Source organism: Natrix helvetica (assembly GCF_964273705.1).
Source record: "Natrix helvetica genome assembly, chromosome: 7".
Classification (NCBI taxonomy): Eukaryota; Metazoa; Chordata; class Lepidosauria; order Squamata; family Natricidae; genus Natrix; species Natrix helvetica.
In genome coordinates, this window is record NC_138558.1 from 45,601,392 (window position 1) to 45,622,832 (window position 21,441).

Genomic DNA, 21,441 nt, shown 5'->3' on the forward strand with positions numbered 1-21,441 from the left:
AATGAAAGAAGGAGAAACAAAGAGGCGGAACCGACCGAGATTTGCTCCAGTCTAAGGTAAAGAGCGTGCAAATCAGAAGGCAGGGTGAAAAGAAGCGGCCAATAGACAGCTTGGGGGGAAGGAGGAGGGTTACACTGTCCAATCACCGCTAAAGAGCGCTAAGCCTGACTCCCTTTCCGCCTTGTCATTTTTGGCGCATGCGCACTGAGGACCATCTTCTGTATTGATCTGCCGCGCGCGATTCCCTCTCGGACTGACAATTCTGTGGATTTCTATTTTCCCAGGAGACCGCGGAAGGGGAGAGAGAGCGAAAGGAGGCCGGGAGAGGGGTGGGGTGGGGAGGGGGTCTCCTTTCCCGGTGTTGCGCCATGACGGCGAACGAGGACCAGGAGGTGAGGGAGACGAAGGCGTAGAATAGACTGGCAGGATCCGGGAATGGAAGAAGTAAAAACGTCCTGGGCTACGTGAAGACCGCCCCTTGAGGGGGCGTGGCCAGGAAAGCCCAACCCCTCCCTGGGTCTTATTATGGGAGCTGCGGGGAGTGGGCGCAGGACGTGTAGCGGATCAGCAATGAGCGGGAAGAAAGCTCCACACTTGTGGAGTGTTTGCCAGTGTCGCAAATCAGCGCTCGTGCCACGCCGGGGTGGGGGTGGGGCAGCTTTGACGACGGTAACCGCGACGTTTTGACAGGGTCATCAACACCATCCGTTGCACGAAACCCTGGTTTGGCTTCCTTCAGTAGAATTCGGATTGGACAATTTAAACCAGTGTTTTTCAAACTTAGCCACTTTAACATGCTGGCTGGAGAATCATGGGAGTTAAAGTCCATCCATCTTAAAATTTGCCAGGTTTGAAAAAACACTGGTCTAAATGGACCCTTTCTACTCCATGGTTGTACTAAAGATGGCTCCATAAAACCCAGACATTTGTGCCTTTGTGATGTAGCTAAGATCATTTTTCTTTAGGTAATTTTTCTACAGCTCTATACACTATGTTTTTGTAGATAATTTTTCATGCATCACAAAAGGCAATTTCTGGTTGTTTTCAGTCTTTTTAAAACCAATACTACTGATTATACTTTATGACAGATGACATCCACCATTAAAACGTATATTGGCTTATCACGTCCCTTTAAATTTATATATAACATATATAGCATGGTTAGCTTCCTAGGATTGTAGAGTTCTTTAAAGATGTTTTTAAATATTTGTGAAAACTACTAAATGTGATGAGATTATATTCAGTCAGATATTGTTTGTTTATTTTAAATATTTTACTAAGCATATTATACTGTTCCAATCATGCCTGGCTGAGGGTTTATAGTACTCCCAAGAAGAGTTTAAGATTAAAATTAAACATAAAAATATGAAGCATTTGCTTGTGCTTTTTTTTTTCAGATGGAGTTAGAAGCATTACGTTCTATTTATGAAGGGGATGACTGTTTTAGGGAACTTAGTCCCATTTCATTTCAATATAGGGTGAGTTTTTGGAAATTGTATTCATTCAAATCAGCCTATATTAATCTCTTAAACTGAAGGTTCTGTCTTTATCAAAGTAGTCCTCACTAAACAATGGTGATTGGGACTGGAATTTCTATTGCTAAGCAACATGGTCATAAAACATGAAGCCTCATGCGCACAGCATTTACCAATGAAAATTCCAGCACTTCTGGTTGCGAGTAAATGGATTCACCAATGTTAAGTGCAATGCCATGTGATTGCTATTTGCAACCTCCTGCCAGTTTGACTTCACTTGTAGGAAGCTGGTAAAGAAGGTACAAATAGCGATCATGTGATTGCGAGATAATACAACATAATTGTGACTCAAGCTCCTGGATTGTGATCACATGACCTCAGGGATGCTGCAAAGTACAAGGATCAGTTGTAAATACCATTTGTTCCATGCCATTGGAAGTTTGAAGGGTCGCTGAATGAGTGATTGTTCAGCAAGGACTTCCTGTATAAATATTTAAGACTGTAGTTTAGCTACAACACCAAGGCATACTAGTTACATAAACAGCAAGAGCTCAAGATTAGTATATACCAAGTTTTACACAAGTTTTTCAGATTGGGTGTACTAATTTTCTTAATATATCTAGACATAAAAGATACTGGTTCATAGTTTATGAAAAGGGAGTATAATATAGTAGAAAGGTTATGCTGATCATTTATATAATCATAATTTATTAAATTTATGTTTTGCTACATTTACTGCGGTAATCTGTTTTGTGGATTCTGGTGAAGTCATATTTGTATTTGTAATGCTCATGTAACACTACTTGAAAATTCCTTCTAAAATTGACATTGTGAATGTAAAAATGAAATATCTATTTCAGTATTTTTGTTGATTAAAGCTTGAATTGACTGGATTCCTGCATAGACATGACTTATATGTGTTTTTAGATAGGTGAAAGTGGAGACCCCAAAGCCTTTCTTATAGAAATATCATGGCCAGAAACATACCCGCAAACTGCTCCAGTCATATCAATGGATGCATTCTTCAACAATGCCATGTAAGTGGTCCAGTTCTTAAGATGTTCAAGAAGCAGTCTTTCTAGAATTAACTTTTTATCTCTTCTTTGTCATCTGTCCCAGATCCTCAGCCATAAAACAAAGTATATTGGATAAATTAATGGAAGAAGTTGAAGTTAACCTGGGAACCTCAATGACATACACAATATTTGAATATGCTAAAGATAATAAAGAGATTTTCATGGAAAATCAACCAGTTAATACTGTGGTGAGTTTATATTTCCAAATGTTGACCTATCTCAACATATGAAAATGTTTTTCTATGCAATCTATCAGTTTCTTGATATTCAATTGCTACTATAAGATTGAACTCAATTCGTAGCAATATTTGACATTCCTATATTAATGCAATATCTGCAATATCTCAGAAGCAGTGGTTAAAGTTATTACGTATTCTATCATACAAAAAATACATAATTTTTTGTATTGATAACAGAAAAGTTTAAGCATAGATGTAATCAGTTTTCATCACATTTAATGCAAGTATAGAATTAATAAACTATGGAGAATTCTTAATAAATAATACAATTCATTTCTTTAGACAGCATTAAATAACTGCATCTCAACTGGACTTTCTGATGCAGCACCACCAACTAAGAAAAAGGAGAAAAAGGAACAATTGTCCAAAACGCAAAAGCGGAAGTTAGCTGACAAAACAGGTTTGTATAACTTATTCCTAATAACTTTCTTTTAATTAAAAGAGTATGGCATAGAATATATGCTTTCTATATAGAATATAAGGGACGTGGTGGCTCAGTGGCTAAGACCCTGAGCTAGTCGATCAGAAAGTTCGGCAGTTCGAATCCCTAGCAACATGTAATGGAGTGAGCTCCTGTTATTTGTCCCAGCTTCTGACAGCCTAGCAGTTCGAAAGCATGTAAAAATGCAAGTAGAAAAATATGGACCACCTTTGGTGGGAAGCTAACAGCATTCCGGGCGCCTCCAACATTTAGTCATGCTGGCCACATGACCACAGAGACTTCTTCGGACAGCACTGGCTCTTTGGCTTTGAAATGGAGATAAGCACTGCCCCCTAGAGTCGGGAACGACTAGTACATATGTGCAAGGGGAACCTTTACCTTTATATAGAATATAGCAAATACAACTTTTTTTCTGTATTGTGATTTATGCTGAACTTTTGTGCACAATAGGTATTTCTAAGTAATCTTTGTTTCAGAATAGTAATAAATCCTGTTCTTTTGTGGAATTTATGTCGCTGAACCAGAACTATCAGCATGACTAATAGTCAGGGATATTGATAGTTAAAATTCAGAAACATCTAGAGGGCCAAAGGTTTCCTTCCTCATCACTGCCAAGCATTGCCCAGTTATTCATAACAGTTTGCGATAAGCCAGAGTTTGCTATTTTAAGCTTAACCACAAACTATGATGGAAATTAATACCTTGATTTTAAAACAGATGCTTGAATTCAAATTGCAAAAATGCATATAGAATTTTTATTTTGACTAGATCACAAAGGAGAACTTCCTCGAGGATGGAATTGGGTTGATGTAATCAAGGTAAGGGTGTTGAAAATTAACAATATCAAAATGGTAACTTTGGGGGAGATTTTAGCAGTATCTAATTTTTTTCTTTTTTTCTTTTTTTAACCATTTTGGATATGAATGATAATGGGATTTTCCTCGTGTTTTTATAAAGCATGTAAGTATTTCAATCTTCTTAAACCATTTCGAACCATATTTTTAGTTCTAAGCATTGATACCTGTATGGGGTTTTTTTTTGCCTTGTTCGGTGTTTCAGAAATCTTGTACTCCATCTTAAAGAAAAATATATAAATATTTAATTAAGCACTAACAATCTATATCATTCTGTAGAAGAGTGCTTACAACTGTTTTCAACTAAATCTGAGGCAGATCTCATACAGTATGCAATAATGAAATTAAAATATAACTTTTATGATTTTTACAAATGGATTATTAAAACTAGATAATTGTAGTATAAAGGCAGTTGAATGCAAAATAGGCAGCCACAATTTCCTTTCACATTTATATCAGTTACTGGTTCAAATCAATTTTAAAAAAATTGAGAGCAAAGCCAAAGAGTTTCAGCAAATTCTCCAACTCCCTAAAAAGCACAAACCGGGGCCCAGCTTATTCAATTGTTGTCCCTCAGAAGTCACGTTGTATTCTTCATATTTCAAAGACTAATTTGGAAAAAGGAGGAAGGGGTTAGTTCCAAGTATCCATGTTGCCTTTGGAATCCATTGAAAAGAGTATCCAGAAGAGTATCTTAAGCATTTTTTAAAAATATATGTTTGCATGCATTAGGATTTTAAAAGTTCCATGGAGATACCATTGTTCAGCAACCTCTCTTTCAAAAACCTTTCAAAGTTACAATAGTCCTGAATGAGGGGGCTTAACAACTGTTCTTCATAGTTGTGACTATTGCAACCTCCCCATTATCATATAATTGTAATTTGGGCAGTTGGCAACTAGCTTGCAATTAAAAACAGTCAAAACTTCCTGTGGTTATGTGATTGGCATTCATTAACCTCATTGTTCGCTTTCAACAAGCAAAATCAACAGGGAAGCTGACAGGATCCTGCAAATGGGGATCATGTGACTGTGGGATACTACAACCTTGCAGGATTGGCCTAATGATTTCTACTGAAACTGGTACAATTGCCATTTAAATCAGAGTAGTCATGTGACATGCTATATGACACTTAGCAATGGAGGTATTACTCCCAATTACCATTTTAAAGTGAAAAATATCTGTTACCAATCCAACATGCATATTCTAGTTTATCTCCTAGTCTCTTTAAGTTCTTCAACTGAAGCCTATATCACCTATAGCCATGCCCATTTTGGCAGAAACACCACGTTTACAGCTTATCAAGGGTTTTTCTGATAAGCTTATTTGTTTACATTTCAGAAGCGTTTTCAAAAAAACATGTTCATACCTTTTTATGTTTGTATGGTGTTTAGTACAAATAAAAGGAATAAGTAGTTTAATCTAATAATTATATAAAAATTAGTAACACTATTTTTCATCTAAAAAGATCCATCTTGTTCCTTAGATATATCACAATGTATTACTCCAATTCAATTGCTGATCCAGGACATAAAGGGGTTCATTAGGAATAGCCGACACTCTAACTTGTATATTACAATTTTGCGAACTTATAGTATGTAGGACACAACCCAATAGAATAATGCTATCCTGTTTCCCCGAAAATAAGACCTCCCCGGTTAATAAGACTAATTGGACTTTGAAGTGTATGCCCTAAAATAAGCCCTCCCCTGAAAATAAGCCCTCCCCCAAAAATATTGCAACATAGCAGCAGCCATGAGGTGACCCCGCTCACCACCTCCTGCACCTCAAAAATAATAAGGCCTCTCTGAAAATAAGGCCAAGCGCTTATTTCGGGGGTCAAAAGAAAATAAGATCCTGTCTTATTTTCGGGGGAACACAGTATGATGAAAATAGCAACAGTTGTGTGTTTTCAGTATAAATGCATCTAAAAAGAAATACAGAACTGCGCCTACAAAGCATGTATGATATTTTCCCCCCAATATTTGTCTAATATATCTTTCTGTTATTATTTTGGCTCACTTCTCTTCATTTTACGGATAGCTAAATACATGAGAACTCAAAGTAACAACAAATATTTTTTTAACTTCACGTATGAAGACCCAGTCTGTAAATAAAAATATATATTTTACAAACTTCAATGGTCTATAATAAAATTGTCACATTGATTTTAATTGTTCTTTATTGTCACAGAAAACTGATAAAATTATTTTTGTCTTTTTACAGCTGAGCAAAACGGGCTCGAAGGATGATGAATAGGAGGACTGATATAGGAAAACCTTAGTTGAATCCACATTGTAATAACATTGATTTTTTCCCCCCACAAGTTTTATAAACAACAGTTCCACACATGTTTAAATGTGTTAAAATGTACCCATCAAGAGCAACATTTTTCTTTATGATTTTTGTCCAATCACATATTTTCCTTTAGAGGAAATATGTCAAAGGCAGTGTTGATGTACTTTGTCATGACACTGACTGTAACAATATGTAATTTTAATGTATATTGTTATTCACTGTACTAAATCCTAAAAATCTTTGGTGGTAAATGAAATCAACATAGCTAATTTTAGAACACTTAAAATGCTCTAGAAATTCTAGACCTTTTAATCTTTATATTTTTATTTAAATCGCATGGTTGATTCTTATATATTTACTTCAGTATCATTTCAGATACTATTCATAGCATTCAGCCTTTATTAGAAGGCTGAAAATTTTTATTGTAGGTGATGTTATGAAAAATATGCACCAGCTTAAATTAAAAAAGAATGTATAGCCCAATTCAAGTGGGTATCACTTTTGTGCATAGCATATTCATTATCATAGCATATTCATAATTAAGAATTCATATTCTTCGGTGTGAAATATAAAATGAAACAAGGCCATTAGTTACAAAAAACAATGTGTAGTGACAGTGATTTCTATTTTCATGACAATTTTGGTACTACTACATTGCACACTATTGATGTTCCAACACTGGTGCATTCATTCCATGGCAATTAGCCCATACCAAAGAATGACTCCCCATTATTTAATTGAAAAGTGTATATTCGATGTTCTCTAGATAATACCAGGCAGTAAAAAGAGAAATAATATTCTTTTGGCATAACTGCTGATATATGAAGAAAACAAACAGTTACGAAAATAGAGCCTACAGATAGGAAAGAAGAAATTATCTGAACTCATAAGACAGAAATACTGACCCATTTTTCTGCCTGTTGCTGAACTTCCACTGCCAGTTTCCCTTATCACTGGCCATGCTGTTCTTGGCTGCTGGGAATTAGTAACATCTAGGACAGGTGATTTATATTCTCATTATGAAATAAGCTCCATTATAAACAATTGAATTTATTTCTGCGTGGGATTACACTATATGAAGAATTTCATATAATGCGTATGATAAAATAATTCCTGGCATTGCTATTGAAAATGCCATTTGTAAATTATATTTGTTTTTGCAAAAAATAATGGAATACTGGCTTCAGGTGTTGCCCCACTTTATTTCAGTTTCAATTTTTTACTTGGAAAAATAGATGTAGTCATTAGTTTTCAGCCAAATTAATACCTAAGATGATACTTTGATGGATCAGATATCTTGTATTTGAGGCTTCTCTTTTATTAGGTCAGTAGTGATAAAGAATAAGATGCCTTAATACATTTTTTTAATTGTTGGGAGGAATTAAATACATTTCTATTTATCTTTGTTGTGTTTTTATTTATGTTTGGGATCTTTCTACAGACATTGGACATGTGTATTAAAAATAGTCAAAATGAAGTGTTCATCTTTTGTTAAAATAAATGGAATTGAAATACTTACATTTGATTTGGCAAAATTATGTATCTAAGCCATGTTAATTATTGCTACCAAATAAAATATGGTAACTACTTTTAAAACATCTCAATATCAAAAAGGTTATTGATATGCTAATAAGTGAACACATCTAAAAAGTCTGACCAAATAAAAGAAGTAAAATTGAAAGATTTGTTGGTGAAGGAAGAATAGAGAGAAGTGTGTAAGAATTCACATAAAGCAATATACTACAATAGTTACTAAAAAAGTAAATTCAAGCTTCCTTTAAAAATAAAGGTTTTAAAGCGAAAAAGGAAGATTTTAAATGTAGGAGAGCTTGGTCCAGGCATTGGGTGTTAGAAAATACTAATGGAAAAATAAACAGAAAAACTATGGCCCAGTATGAAATACAGCAAGCAAGAGAACAACACAAGAAGGACCTGATGTCCAAGAGAGACCTACGTTGGCCTGTGCTTAAAGCAAGACAAACAAAGTGGCAGGAAAGAGTTGATATGTGCAAGGAAACGCAAACATACCACTATTCGTAGCAACACAGATGCTGCACTAACATACGATGCCTATGAAATATCAAGGCAAAGAATTTCAGGTTTGGTATTTTTCCATAGGGAGTTACGGTATTTCAGGAACAGCTTTTTGTACAGTTTTAACTACTAAATATTTATGAGAGAACTTTTTTTTAAAAAAGGAAAAGCTAATGTATCCATGGTTTCACCAAAGTTTAATTTAGTGGGGAAACTATTTACAGTTTTGTTTATGTTGTATTTGGCAAAGAAGAGCTACACAAATATTGACAGATTATTTGTATAAAAATGTTGATTTGTATGAAATGAATTCTTCACAGAAAAACTAATATATTTGCACCTCTGATAAATCGGTATATTTTTGTGAAGGAAGAAGGGATTTTTTCCTCATCTCTGAGAGTCCACAATTGCAAAGCTTCAAAAAATACTGTCCTTTTATTCAACCAATCCCTTGTTGCTTGTTTCTATGGAACAGAAATCTAGTTACCTTGACAATTTATTTGAATAGACAAGTTATGGGGGGGGACAATTGGAATACCCTATCTCTCTGCTGATGTTTAACATGCAAACCAGATCTTCCAGGTGCAAAGAAAATATTTAAAAGGTAGGCTGTGTACTTATACTGTAAACTGTTTTAAGTATTATGATCCGTTCAGTTTAAAACCTGTAAAAGTAAAATGATTTTCTTAAGCCTGAAGCAATTAAAAACAAGTTATTAACTTATTATATATTAAAATTAATTAGTAAAAGGTTTATCTGTGAACTTAATCTCTTTACTTAGATACATTTTTATTTAACTGGTTTAAGTGTATTATTCAATCCAATAAATAATTTATCTACAGTAACCATTTTACTTAAACAGCCACCTAACAAATTTCAGACAAGATAAGAGATTTATTTTTCTTTTCACATCCAGTTTTATGCTAATATTTGTAATTCGTTTTAAAGGGAGATTACAACATGGTACTCACTATAGTCATTTAGGTAGAAAATCATACTGATAAGCTAAAGCCATGAGCCTGAGTTCCTGAATAATGTTCACATACAAGGTTTGATTTGTGATTCTACTTCTAGTTTCTTTCATATTTGGACTTGGGCTAATGTCAATAGATCTTCAAAAGGCTGAAACTTGAATTGCAACTCAAGCAAGTTATGACACTCAACGTTGCCAAGAGTCTATGCTGCCTGGGAAACACCCATTTCCATAAACCAAGAGCAGAAGGATAAATAGAAGAGGTCATATTCCCAAGACTGCTGGTTTTTTGGGTATTTTATAAATACCCAAAGAAGTCTTTACAAAGAAGAAATGTATAAAGAAGAAAGTTAGAAAAAATAAAGTATAGAGACCTGATGATAAGAAATGTAGTTATATGACAGTAAAGGTAATCCTTTGATCTGCCTTTGATTGCCAGCTACTTATTTAAATGACCTTCTTGGAAGGAAATATTTAGATATATGTTTATATTATAGGTAACTGATTCTAAGGTCTGGAAAAAGAAAAATTATCTGGAAAAGCCAAAGAAACAAAATATAACCTTAAATTAGCTCATTCAGCCATGTTGTCAACTTACAGAAAACAAAATTTGCTTCAGAAGTCTTTACATTCAGTAAGTACATTTTTAAAGATGAAAAAATCAATTTTAACTTCTTTCTATTTATGCTAGTTATGTTCCATATAATTATTTCAAACCAGTAGAAGTAACAATGAAACAAACGTAATAATGATTTCAGATATATGTAATGTGGTTTAGTAGAACATTGATACTAAAGGGGTGTCCCTAGAGCTTCACAATAAAATTACAAAAGTTACTATTATTTTTCTTCATACTTTTTAATACAAATGCTAAGCTATACATAGTTTTGAAACACAAATGTAGAATATGACAATAGCAAAGAGCAAGGAAAAATGTACTATTAAGGAGCAGATTTTATAAACACAGACAAAAAATAAAAACGTGAGCTCAACATGTACAAAGCCAACATTAAGCATGTATAAAGCCAACATTAAGCATTTCCACAAATCAAGAAATGCTTTATTCAGTCCTGGCTGAATGTTGAAAAATATTCTCAAGTAAGCCTAATAGATCCTGCCCCCTTGCACAGTGGGTCTACAAATAATTATAAAGTTTCATATCTATAATTGCAATGTATAGTATACTATTTTACATCACATTTTTTTAAAAAAAATTCAAATATGGGTCTATTGTGTATCGATCAAATCGACTTCATATCTACTTAGCTGTAAAAAAAATTTGTCTTTTTCTTCTTATAGTTTTTTGTATATTTTAACTTTGAAATAAATAAAAATATTTTAAAAACATTTTAAAAATAACAGTGCTTGCTAGTAAGTATACTAACTATAGAAATGAAGGCCAGATGCCACACATATACTTGCCTAGATTTCAGCAATGAACATTATTTTTTTCATATTCAAATAAATAGATTGTTGCAATACTGTATTGAAGCCCAGTAAGTTTTATGGTCTTTTCTACAGGATGATAAAGAAATTGTTGCTTTACCTCCAATTCATAAGCAACCAATGGAAAATGTGACAAATGTATGTATATTTCAATAATAATGCATTCTTTCCTTCAATAAAATGTGTGCTATATTCAGTTAGGTTTACCCCATAGAAAACAGGCTTAAAATTGAACATGATTGAAATCAGAAATAGATATCTAGTGTTTTTTCTTAAACAGGATCAAAAATTTAATCATCATCTGGCAGTTTTTGCTGAATCTCAGCCAGAAGAGGAACTGGTTTTAAGGGAGGTTATGTTTTAATTAGGACTAAAATGTGGTATCTGACAATTCAAAAAGAGCAAAATTCACCAGACAAGCTGTAGTGAGCAGCCCCTCCCCTCCATAAATCTGGCTGTGATGTCAACAAAGAGCCAATCACTTGCAGATACAGCCAGACATCTCTATTGCCAAGATCTTAATATATCCAGGAAGCCTCTGTAGTGCAAAGAGGCACATGTTCTTACCCATAACTGGCATTTTGCTAATACTGTAATGTGATGTATTGATCAACGCTGCTCTCTGTTGCTCACAAGGTGAGTTCTACGCTTCATCTGAATTACCTGAATGAGCTATTGGATCTAGAAGAACCAGAATAAGACCATATAAATCAATATTTAGAAGATTGTATAGTTCTTGCACAATAACAAGTAAAATCTGTGAAGTTTGTTTATGCATTTTTCCAAATCAAGACATCAGAGTGTACTGTATTGACCATGGCAAGAGATAGGTTACAGAATGGAATATCAGCATCTTCAAAGCTTGGGAAGCAATAATTTCCTGGGTACCTAATGAAAGTTAGGTGAAATATGACACAAACAATATACAAGAGTTGAGATAATAAGATATATAAGTTGAGATACAACTCCATCTCAGCCTGGCTTTAAACTTCAGTATATGATTTAAACTTCTGCCTATTTGATTAACTCTCTCCAATGTACTATCTTGTCTGAGAGGAATTCTGATGATGTTCAAAGCCTAAATTCTTTTCAAACAATATTGGTTAGTTCCTCAAAAAAATGAACCAGCACAATTGTTAATGCTTTTTATTTGGCAATTTGGTCTTCTATAAATTCTTGCTGTTTCAAAATAAGTTAACCATCATAAATACATGTGGTTGCCAAGTGCATGAATTTGAATCACGTGACTATAGGTATACTGCAAAGTTCATAAGTATGAGGACTGATTGTAAATCACTTTTTCAGTGCCATTGTAACTTTGAATGGTAGCTAAACTAATGGTTATAACTTGAGGACTATCTGTATGTTATAGGAAAATCCACAGGTCTCCAGGAGAGTTGCGAAAACTGTCAGCAAGGTTCATTTTGCATCTATTGACATAAATATGAGGGAAGCAGAAACAGAACAGGTTTCCTCCCCCCCCCCTCTTTTATTCTTATTAGTGGGAGCCCAGCACAGCTTTGAGCCTTTTTGAAGGCTCCAACATCAAAGTTCCTTACCCATCACAGAATTGAGATACAAAATGACGTGTATATGCAGTTTAGTTTCCAGGGCATTCAAAATCTAAGGTAATCAGATGATACCAATTTGCAATATCACAATGATTTAGTTAACCAAGAAAATTGGCAGTATTCATATACAGGTAGTCCTCGACTTACAACAGTTCATTTAGTGGCTATTTGAAGTTACAACAGCACTGAAAAAAGTGACACGGCTGTTTTTCACACTTACATTAAAGCATCCCCATGGTCACCTGATCAACATTCAGACACTTGGCAACTGACTCACATTTATGACAGTCGCAATGTCACAGTGTTATGTGATCCCCTTTTGCGACCTTCTGACAAGCCAAGTCAATGTGGCAAGCAGGATTCACTTGGCAACCATGTTGTTAACTTAACAATTGTAGTGATTCACTTAACAAATATGGCAAGAAAGGTCATAAAATGGGGCAAAATTCACTTAACAAATGTATCACTTAATAACAGAAATTTTGGGCTCAATTGTGGTTGTAAGTTGAGGACTACCTGTATAAGAAAGGAGCTGCATAACAAATATATAATGTATTATAATAATACTCACATCTTCACCATCAGCTACCTCAAGTACCAATTATATAGCTGATTAGCTTTCAGCCTTGACAACAGCCAGCTGAGATCTCTAATCCTTTGCAGTTACCTACAGATAACAATTGTGCACGTTTGGAGAGAACAATAATTCTACATTAAACATATTTGTCTTTATTTTTAGCCCTCCAGCAACTTGAATCTCCAAAAATGCACTAGTGATATGCTCCACGAAATGTTTTTATCACCACATATTTCAAAGTCACAGAAACATGTATACAAAGATATGTGTTCAAAATGGATTGGGGTGAGTTACCATTTGACTTTCTTAATAAAGAAGTAGGAGAATACACATCATCTTAATCAACAGTTTAAGAATAGTCCAAGGCAGATGCATAAAAATGATAAAATTAGTAAAGTAAGAAACATTGACATGCTTCTTTTAAAAATAGAATCAATTATTCTTGCTATGAAATATCGAATGCTATGTGGAGCATGGCAGTAAAATATTGTGCATCTGCTGATTTCATTATCGGCGGTGGAATGTTGGAGATTTATTTGCAAAACTCTTTACAGTTGACGTCACTCAGTGACGTGCAGTCAGGTGAGGCAAGTGAGGCACAGCTTCACTGCTCTCATCATGAAAAGAAAAAAAATGTAAAAGGAAAAAGCTGAGCTAGTTGCTGCCTCACCGTGGATGACTCTGCTTAACTGTTTAAAAAAGCCTCTAAAAAAGCGCCCTCTACTATGAGGCAGGAGAACTGCATGCCTCCTCTAGTCTGACTTTAGGCATTTTATGATCACTCGAGCAGAGTTAAGCAAGGGTTAAAAGCCTAAAAATTCCTGACGTAGGTGAGGCACGCAGTTCTCCTGCCTCATAGTAGAGGGCACATTTTTAGAGGCTTTTTTAAACAGTTAAGCAGAGTCATCCACGAAGCCAGGCAAAGAGCCATGCTGTAGCACACACACTTTCCCCCAGCCTCTTTCTTTTGGAAGGCTTGGATCGGCTCCCCTCTGGCTTCTCTGCCTCTCCTCTCATCCCAGCCTGCCAGCAGGAGGTGAGTGGGTGGGCTTTATTGCATTCCAGGCATTTCCCACCCAGACAGCAGGCTGCATTTGCAATGGTGGAGGTGTTTGGAGAAGGCAGCAGGGGAATGGGGGGGGGGGGATGGCAGAGGAGCTGCTTTCAAGCCACTGGAAAAGATATCCAATCCAACTTTTGTGTGTGTGTGTGTGTGTTTGTTTGAGAGTGAGTGAGTGAGAGAGGGAAGGAAGTAGGAGAGAGTCCAATCCAACTTCTGTGTGTGTGTGTGTGTGTGTGTGTGTGTGTTTGAGAGAGGGGGAGGAAGGGAGGAAGGAGGGAAAGGGAGAAGAAAAAGAAAATGAAAAAAGGAAACTTATTTCGCAAAGGAGAAAAACAAATGCTGTTGTTTTAAATCAGAACTGAGCATGCCTGGCTGTGGAATTCTGGGAGTTGAAGTCCGCAAGTCTAAAAATATTTGAAACCCACCACTGTGTCAGTGCCTCACCAGTCATAAACCTCACCGCACGTCACTGGTTGAACTCAATTTCTTCCTTAATAATGCACAAAGAATGGATATTGGGCTTTCTTTGTTGGACATGAAAAAAATCTTGAGAGTTCATTGATCCATGAATTATGATCATGTGTCATTTGCTATCTCTTTGGAATGGAACTGTAATGTATATAGTGAGGTTTATAGGATTTTTTTCTAAATGTTAAAGATGTTAATAGGATGTTGAATTATATACCAATGCTTTGGCATCTGACTGTTATGAGGAGTGACGGCTATATGGAAGGTGTCTAAAAGAATTATACTGAGAAACTAGAAAAGTTATGTTACAGGTGTTAAGGAATAGCTTTTGAAAATGTGTTATTCATTCATCTTGGAAAGCAGTGTCTTCTAATCAAAGAATGAAACAATATATGCTACTGTTTATCAGACATGGACAACTTTGGATCACCACTCTCATCATTCCTGAGCATTACATAGAATGGATGGGTTTGATGTGAATTGTGTTTCAAAACATCCGGCATAGACCACCTGGACCCTTGGGTTAAGTTGTGATCACCATTAGTAGAAAGAAAGGAAGTAGTATGACCTGTGACCCAGAGGTGGGTTGCTCCCGGTTCGGCCCGTATTGGGCGAACCAGTAGTGGCGGCAGCAGGAGGCTCCACCCACCTGCCTGGATGCTACTGCACATGTGCAGAAGTGTCACGCGCACGTGTGCTTGCGCAAACACGAGCAATCCAGTAGCGCCAGGATTTGCAACCCACCTCTGCTGTGACCCCAATACGTCCCTTTGCTATAATAAGACTTTCAAAGAGAAAACTATGTTCTAAAAAAGTGAAAAAAATAGTCTTTAAATGAAGGAGCAAAATAATTGATAACCTCTTTTCAGTACTCACAGAGTTAAGACTATGGCCTAGTTATTAGTTGATAATACATCCAAGTAAAATAGTATTTTTTTAGAAAATAGTTAGCAAACAGATTAATAACACCCTTTAAAAATATTAAAGATATTAAATTGCTTCCAGAAACAAAGATGCCACTGGAATATTCCATACGTAAACATAACTGAAGAAACAGACATGAAAGTGAAGAAGTATTTAAAGGTAGGTGATTATTTTTTTCCTTTAAATATTTGGAAAAACCTGAAAAGTAAATATTTTCTTAATGTATGTCTTGGTTCCTTCCAGCATCAAATGTATTTTCGTTTTGCTAAAAGACTGAATCACCCTTTAAGCAATAAAAGACACCTTTACAATACAGAGGCATTCATCATGAAGGTAAGAGAAACCAATCCATAAATCCTACTTCTCTAATATAGTTTTGGGAAGTGTTGTGCCATTAAATAACAGACAGGTAAATTGATAAAACATATGGCTTAACTGTATAGTTTCCCACTCTTCAATCAGTATAATTTTAAAATAATTTGTTCGAATGGAAGATTGGAAGATTTTATAAATTTGCTGACTATGTTATTAAGGAAATCTGTTTCTGTTGAATTGGTATTTTTCAAAATATTTGATCACAAACTCCAACTTGGTTTCAAAGGAGTGGAATCAATTCCTTTGTTATAAGAGCACGATGATGATTTCCAATGGTCCTTGCCAGCTTCTCACAAAGAAAGTTGGGGAAGCTGGCAGAAAGTCAGAAGTCTCTCCTACTCCCATTGCTTTTTTGTCCACCCATGATCATTCCATGTATCTCTTTAGTTAAGATAATATTGACTTGTTCAATTTGATTTTATACAGTTATTTTTCTATTTGTGATATATACTCTGCTTAGATAATCACAGAACTGTCTGGCAGTAGTGTAAAAAAAAATGGTCAGCCTAAAATTTAATATTCATCCTGGTGACATCAGACTTTACTGCCTTTCTCTTAAAGGATGATCCAACAGGTCACAGAGTTGTCTAAAATGATGGATTTTCTTTTGCTAGGTACCTCTATTTGTTATCCCAAACACTGGAAAAAATAAAATAAAACTGAAGTGGGATTTAAAAGCATAGGAAATGGCTTTGTCTAAAAAGTAAAAAATAACAACAACCTTGAATAAATTTTCACTTAAGGATAATTTTATTCAAATTTATACTAATTGCAAATATGGGTACTATATATAAGTAAAATTTAACTCTGTCTTATTCTTTCTAAGCCTTTAATGTCTTATCTCCACTGAAGGAACAAGATACCTGGGGTACTGTCTTCATTACAAAAAAATGTATGCTTATTAGTAGATAATATACGTATAATTTATGTACCTAATTACAAAACTCTTCTTTCTCTTTAGCAGGAAGGAGACAGTAGAGGACAGGTCAAAAGTTACCATGCAGCTGTCAATATTTGTTCAGAGCAGCCTCTGGTTAGAGACAAAATCTCGGAATTCACTGAAAATTCCAAATACAAGACAAAAACACAAAAATCAATGCAGAAGTACAGAGAGCTCCCCCAAAGACAAACAAGTGGCGACTTTCTTCATTTGGAAGAAAAAGACACAATCCAAGAAAAGAAATTCAACAGAAGAATAATATATTTGTCCAAAAGCCCACTTTCAGAGTCACTGCAATTCTTAGACATAAATGGATCAGAAGTGAATGAAGCAAAGAAGGCTGTTCACAAGGATTACTCTTTTTTGACCACATCTCATCTGAAAACCCAGACAGAAGAAACTAAACCCCGTAGCATTTTCCTAATGGAAACCCTGAATGCCACGAATGATGTAATCTGTTGTCAGAAGAGCCCAGCAGACACAAAAACAAGCAGGGATGTCGTGAGAGGACGAATCCATTTGCCATGTTTAATCAGAAAGAAAAAGTTTATGATCTATATCTGCGGAGGTTATCAAGGTACTTCCAAATGACTTGTGAATTTAAATTTTTATAGAAGACCAAAATCTAATCTAAACAAGAAAGAATATTCCTTGAGGTTTAAATAGTTTTTGAAATTATTCTTCAAACAATTAGGAAGCCAATTAATGGCATTCTTGTACCATCTGAAAGATGGATATATCTGTAATTCTATATTTTTGTTCGTATGGTACATTTTTTTTATAAATGAAAAGCTTCATAGTCTGACTGCACATGATACAAGAACACTAAATATTTTTGGATGTAATTAGTAGCTGGATAGTGTGTGTGTATGGGTTTGTGTATGTATTCAAATAAACTAATTAAAAGAGATTCCCTTTATAATTCAATAGGCATTCCTTTTTATACAAGTATTCTTATGACCATTCAAAGTTACATTGGCACTGAAGTGATTTATGACTATTTTTCACACTTAATGGTCATTGCAGCATACTGATTAATATTCAGATGCTTGACAGCTGGCATGTATTTATAATTGTTGCAGTGTCCCGGGGTCATGTAATCACCTTTTGCAATCTTTTGACTAGCAACGTTAATGGCGAGGCCAGATTCATTTAATAACTGTGTTACTAACTTAACAACTGCAGTGATTAATCTAACTCTGGCAAGAAAGGTCATGAAATGGAACAAAATACATTTAAAACTGTGTTGCTTAGTAATGGAAATTTTGGGATCAGTTATGGTCATAACTCAAGGATCACTTGTATTACAGTTAGATTGGAGATAAATGCAACTCTGCCAGTTCTTTTTTTTAAGTTTTAGATGTTGCATAGGATTGCTTTAAATCAAGATAACACTGTTTAGCAATTTTGCTTTGTTATTTTAATTAGATTCTGAAGTAGAACGAAATGCATTAATGGAGAAATCCCTTCCATGGTTATACAACTACTGTAAAAAGAGAGGTTACGACTTCCATTTATTTGATCTAAGGTGGGGAGTAAAAGATGGTATTACTAATGATCATCAAATGGCTTCTCTACATACAAGGACATTAAAGAAATGTCAGAAATTGGGATTCCAAACCTTTGTTGTAAGTTGAATAAAATTCGCAATACATTACTCATCTGACATTTTTATTGTGCAGTCTTATATGTTTTAGTGAAGTTTGTTTGCTCTCATCATGCTAAGAAATGACCATGGTTTGTTAAATAAGCAACAACTGGCTGAATTTACACTTCAAACTAGACCCTAAAGTTTGGTTTGGACTTAGTGTGACATGTGAATCCAATACATAACTGTATTTTGAAAGCCAGTGGTTCTCAACCTGTGGTTTGTGGACCCATGGAGGACCGTGATGTTGTCACAGGGGCCCACAAAGAAATGTTATGATTTAAATCTTGAGTAAAGTCTTAGGAGTCCGTGGCCATGATCTGTGGCCATAAACTGTATTTAAAAAGGGTCTGTGGTGAAGAAAAAGTTGTAGGCCACTATTTATGGCTAATCAAGGAGAGAACAATCTAAAACTATGGAGAAATTTCCTGACAATTAGAACAATTAATCAGTGGAATGACTTGTCTCCAGAAGTTGTGGGTGCTCCAATATTGTAGGTTTTTAAGAAGACATTGCACAACCATTTGTCTGAAATGGTATGGGGTTTCCTACTACTTCAACACAAAGTTGGACTAGAGAACCTCCAAGGTCCTTTCCAAATCTGTTAGTCTGTTAATCTAGCCCTATGACTTGTTTTCAATATTCCATAGTTGAAACCAACCAACTAAAGAATCCAACTAACGAAAAGTTTTGCTTGTAAGAACCTATTTCTGTTACAAATCTACTAGATGAAAGAAAAAGCAGAAATCACCTATGTACCAAAATTAATTGGATCATCTTCATAATATTTGCTTTATTGGATTGCTTAATTTCCAACTGGTACAATGTATTAAATATATTGGAATACCGTCAGCTTCAGAGAAAATAATAATTTGTTTGCTAAGAATCATTTGAAAATTATTTTCCACGTTGCATTTCAGGTTTTTATTGGCCAGAAGTATGATGATCTCTCTCTTCCAGAAATAATAGGCAAAGAAATTTTTGAGTTAATTAAAGCCACAGTGATAAGTAGGAAGCTGAATATCAAAACATCAAAGTACATACCACCTGCTGATTTGAAAGATGAAATCGAAGTAGAGAGAAATGAAAGTCAAGGTGAAATAGTTCAGGATTTCCAGAAGCCTGATGCAATGGAAGAGTCTGAAGCTGAGATAAGCAGCCAAAAAGAACATGAAGCGATTAATTCAAATGAATTGGATTTGCTTAATACTTCTCTACTCACCCAAAAGACTTTCGCTGAATATGAGAAAGAGCTTCAGCTTTTGAATCAATGGTACAAGTTGGATGAAAACTGCATCCCTGCAGTTTACAAGCTTCAACCTATTTGGTAGGTTGGGTTTTGATTTTTTAATTGGCTGATGGCATTGGTTACTCTAATAAATTATTCTTGCAGGAACCTCAAAGAGAGGAGTATGCCTCTCATGGACTGGTTTGATACCACTGACTAGGGTATCTTGTGGACTGCCTACAAGATTTATTTTATAATTTCTAGTCAGCAATCAAAGGGGAACAGAATTTCAGCCCAGTAACATTGTGAGATACTGCAGGGCATGACACTCTTCCCTACAGTAAGGCTGCGTGTTACTTTGAAAAGATATTTCATGTGTTTGTTTCATGTTGCTCTGCTTAGACCTTGACTAACTGAAGCAAGCTGCATCAAGGCAAGAAGATCAAATGCATGTGACAGTGAGGCAGCTAGCTGAAGCAAAGCAGCTCACCCTGTAATTTCAATTGCATAACATGCTAAACTATACTATATGCTATCACTTAGAAAGGCAATAAATACATGCAATACACTAAACCAAAGTTAAGCAAAGCAAACCTTCCAACTCTGTTATTCTATCTTGAAATATATACAGTCTTTCTTAATTTATTAACACTAAGCTCGCTATTTTTCTTAAGCCTTCATGAATAATCTCACTTGATTCGGTGCATCTGGAATATTTTGCATGACAGTGGTAAATTAAATTTGCATTGACTCTATTTGTTTCTAGAAGATTAAAGTTAAAATTAGGAGAACTCAAGCCTGTGGGTACACATTGAAGTAAGAGTTCCTCCATCTTTTTCCAAATGATATTTATTCTATTTCTGATAAACGTAAGAAATTAATGACCTCCCAATGTCCAGATGTATCTAGAGAAGACTAGTTTTCTGCCTAATTTTTCAGCTCTGTAGAATAGTTTTGGTCACTTGGCTGCATGACCAATACTAAATATTGTATAGGAGTGAGGAAAATTGTCCCACTTTTTTACTGAGTTTTTGAGCTTTTCTGTACCTATAACTATGATATCTCTATAGATTTTCTGACTGAGAATAGGCTTTGGGAGTATTATTTTTTGGTGTCTGGTTCTCCCTGTCGCCAGAAGATGGTGCTCAGGGATTATTATTTCAGAGTTAGGCCATCCGTGAATGGTTTCAAACAATGTTCTCTTTTGTGCTCTAAATGATCTGACATAACATGAAACTGCAGGAAGAGGTCAAACACAATTTTTCAGTGGGATTTTCAGTATGCTGATGATAGCTAGCTCAAATGATCATCACCATTTAACCCCAAGAAAGCGAGTGTGCTTTTAAACATTGGCTTAAATTCCGCAATGTGCTGGGCGGAAAGCATGTTAAAATCAAATACTGACATGACAGTAGATGCAGCTTTTTTTCAATAGGAAATTTGATTGATAGATTGTAGTTTATCCTGTTCTGGGTGGAGTTGCATTCCCTTAAAAGAACAGATCTGCAATTTGGGAGTGCTCCTTGATGAATTTCAGGTATCATCAAATTCCTAGGTAGCAGGCAGCTTGGATGGAAAATACTTTTAAACATTTGTGGGTGTGTGCCATTTGCAGTCATTTTTTGTGGTTCATTTTTTGCGATAATTACTCACACTTGTTATACCTGTTCTTATTTATTTTACATGATGATAACTGAAAGGTGTATGAAAGTTGTGACTGATGCAAAATGCAGCAGGTAGGTTAGTAACTGATGTCCACATCAAAAGATCTGTACTAATGTTTTCCAGGTACAATGTAAGATGTTACTGTAA

General features: G+C 35.2%; 2 protein-coding genes across 6 annotated transcripts in view; both read left to right on the forward strand.

The window, feature by feature from the left end:
• The first annotated feature begins 221 nt into the window (after window positions 1-221).
• RWDD4 (RWD domain containing 4) lies at window positions 222-7,782 on the forward strand. 5 transcript variants are annotated; one of them, XM_081959846.1, is made up of 8 exons: window positions 222-392; window positions 1,398-1,478; window positions 2,403-2,512; window positions 2,595-2,739; window positions 3,073-3,190; window positions 4,001-4,050; window positions 5,612-5,678; window positions 6,311-7,782. In XM_081959846.1, exons 1-8 carry the CDS (start codon window positions 369-371, stop codon window positions 6,334-6,336), a joined length of 621 nt encoding a protein of 206 aa, XP_081815972.1. In that variant the 5' UTR covers window positions 222-368; the 3' UTR covers window positions 6,337-7,782. The 5 variants fall into 5 exon arrangements, 4 of the variants coding, with proteins under 4 accessions (XP_081815972.1, XP_081815975.1, XP_081815974.1 ...); XM_081959847.1 differs by lacking the exon at window positions 222-392 and adding an exon at window positions 497-723; XR_014175922.1 differs by lacking the exon at window positions 5,612-5,678 and having other exon boundaries at window positions 4,001-4,192.
• A 2,154-nt stretch (window positions 7,783-9,936) lies between these two features.
• The window catches only part of LOC309395527 (uncharacterized protein), a 49,501-nt gene continuing 37,996 nt past the window's right edge, over window positions 9,937-21,441 (forward strand). Inside the window, exons 1-8 of the mRNA XM_081959850.1 lie at window positions 9,937-10,023; window positions 10,911-10,973; window positions 13,146-13,268; window positions 15,520-15,597; window positions 15,682-15,771; window positions 16,775-17,330; window positions 18,182-18,381; window positions 19,322-19,728. Of these exons, the coding sequence (XP_081815976.1) occupies window positions 9,973-10,023; window positions 10,911-10,973; window positions 13,146-13,268; window positions 15,520-15,597; window positions 15,682-15,771; window positions 16,775-17,330; window positions 18,182-18,381; window positions 19,322-19,728 (1,568 nt within the window). The 5' untranslated portion in view covers window positions 9,937-9,972. The remainder of the gene's footprint in view (window positions 10,024-10,910; window positions 10,974-13,145; window positions 13,269-15,519; window positions 15,598-15,681; window positions 15,772-16,774; window positions 17,331-18,181; window positions 18,382-19,321; window positions 19,729-21,441) is intronic.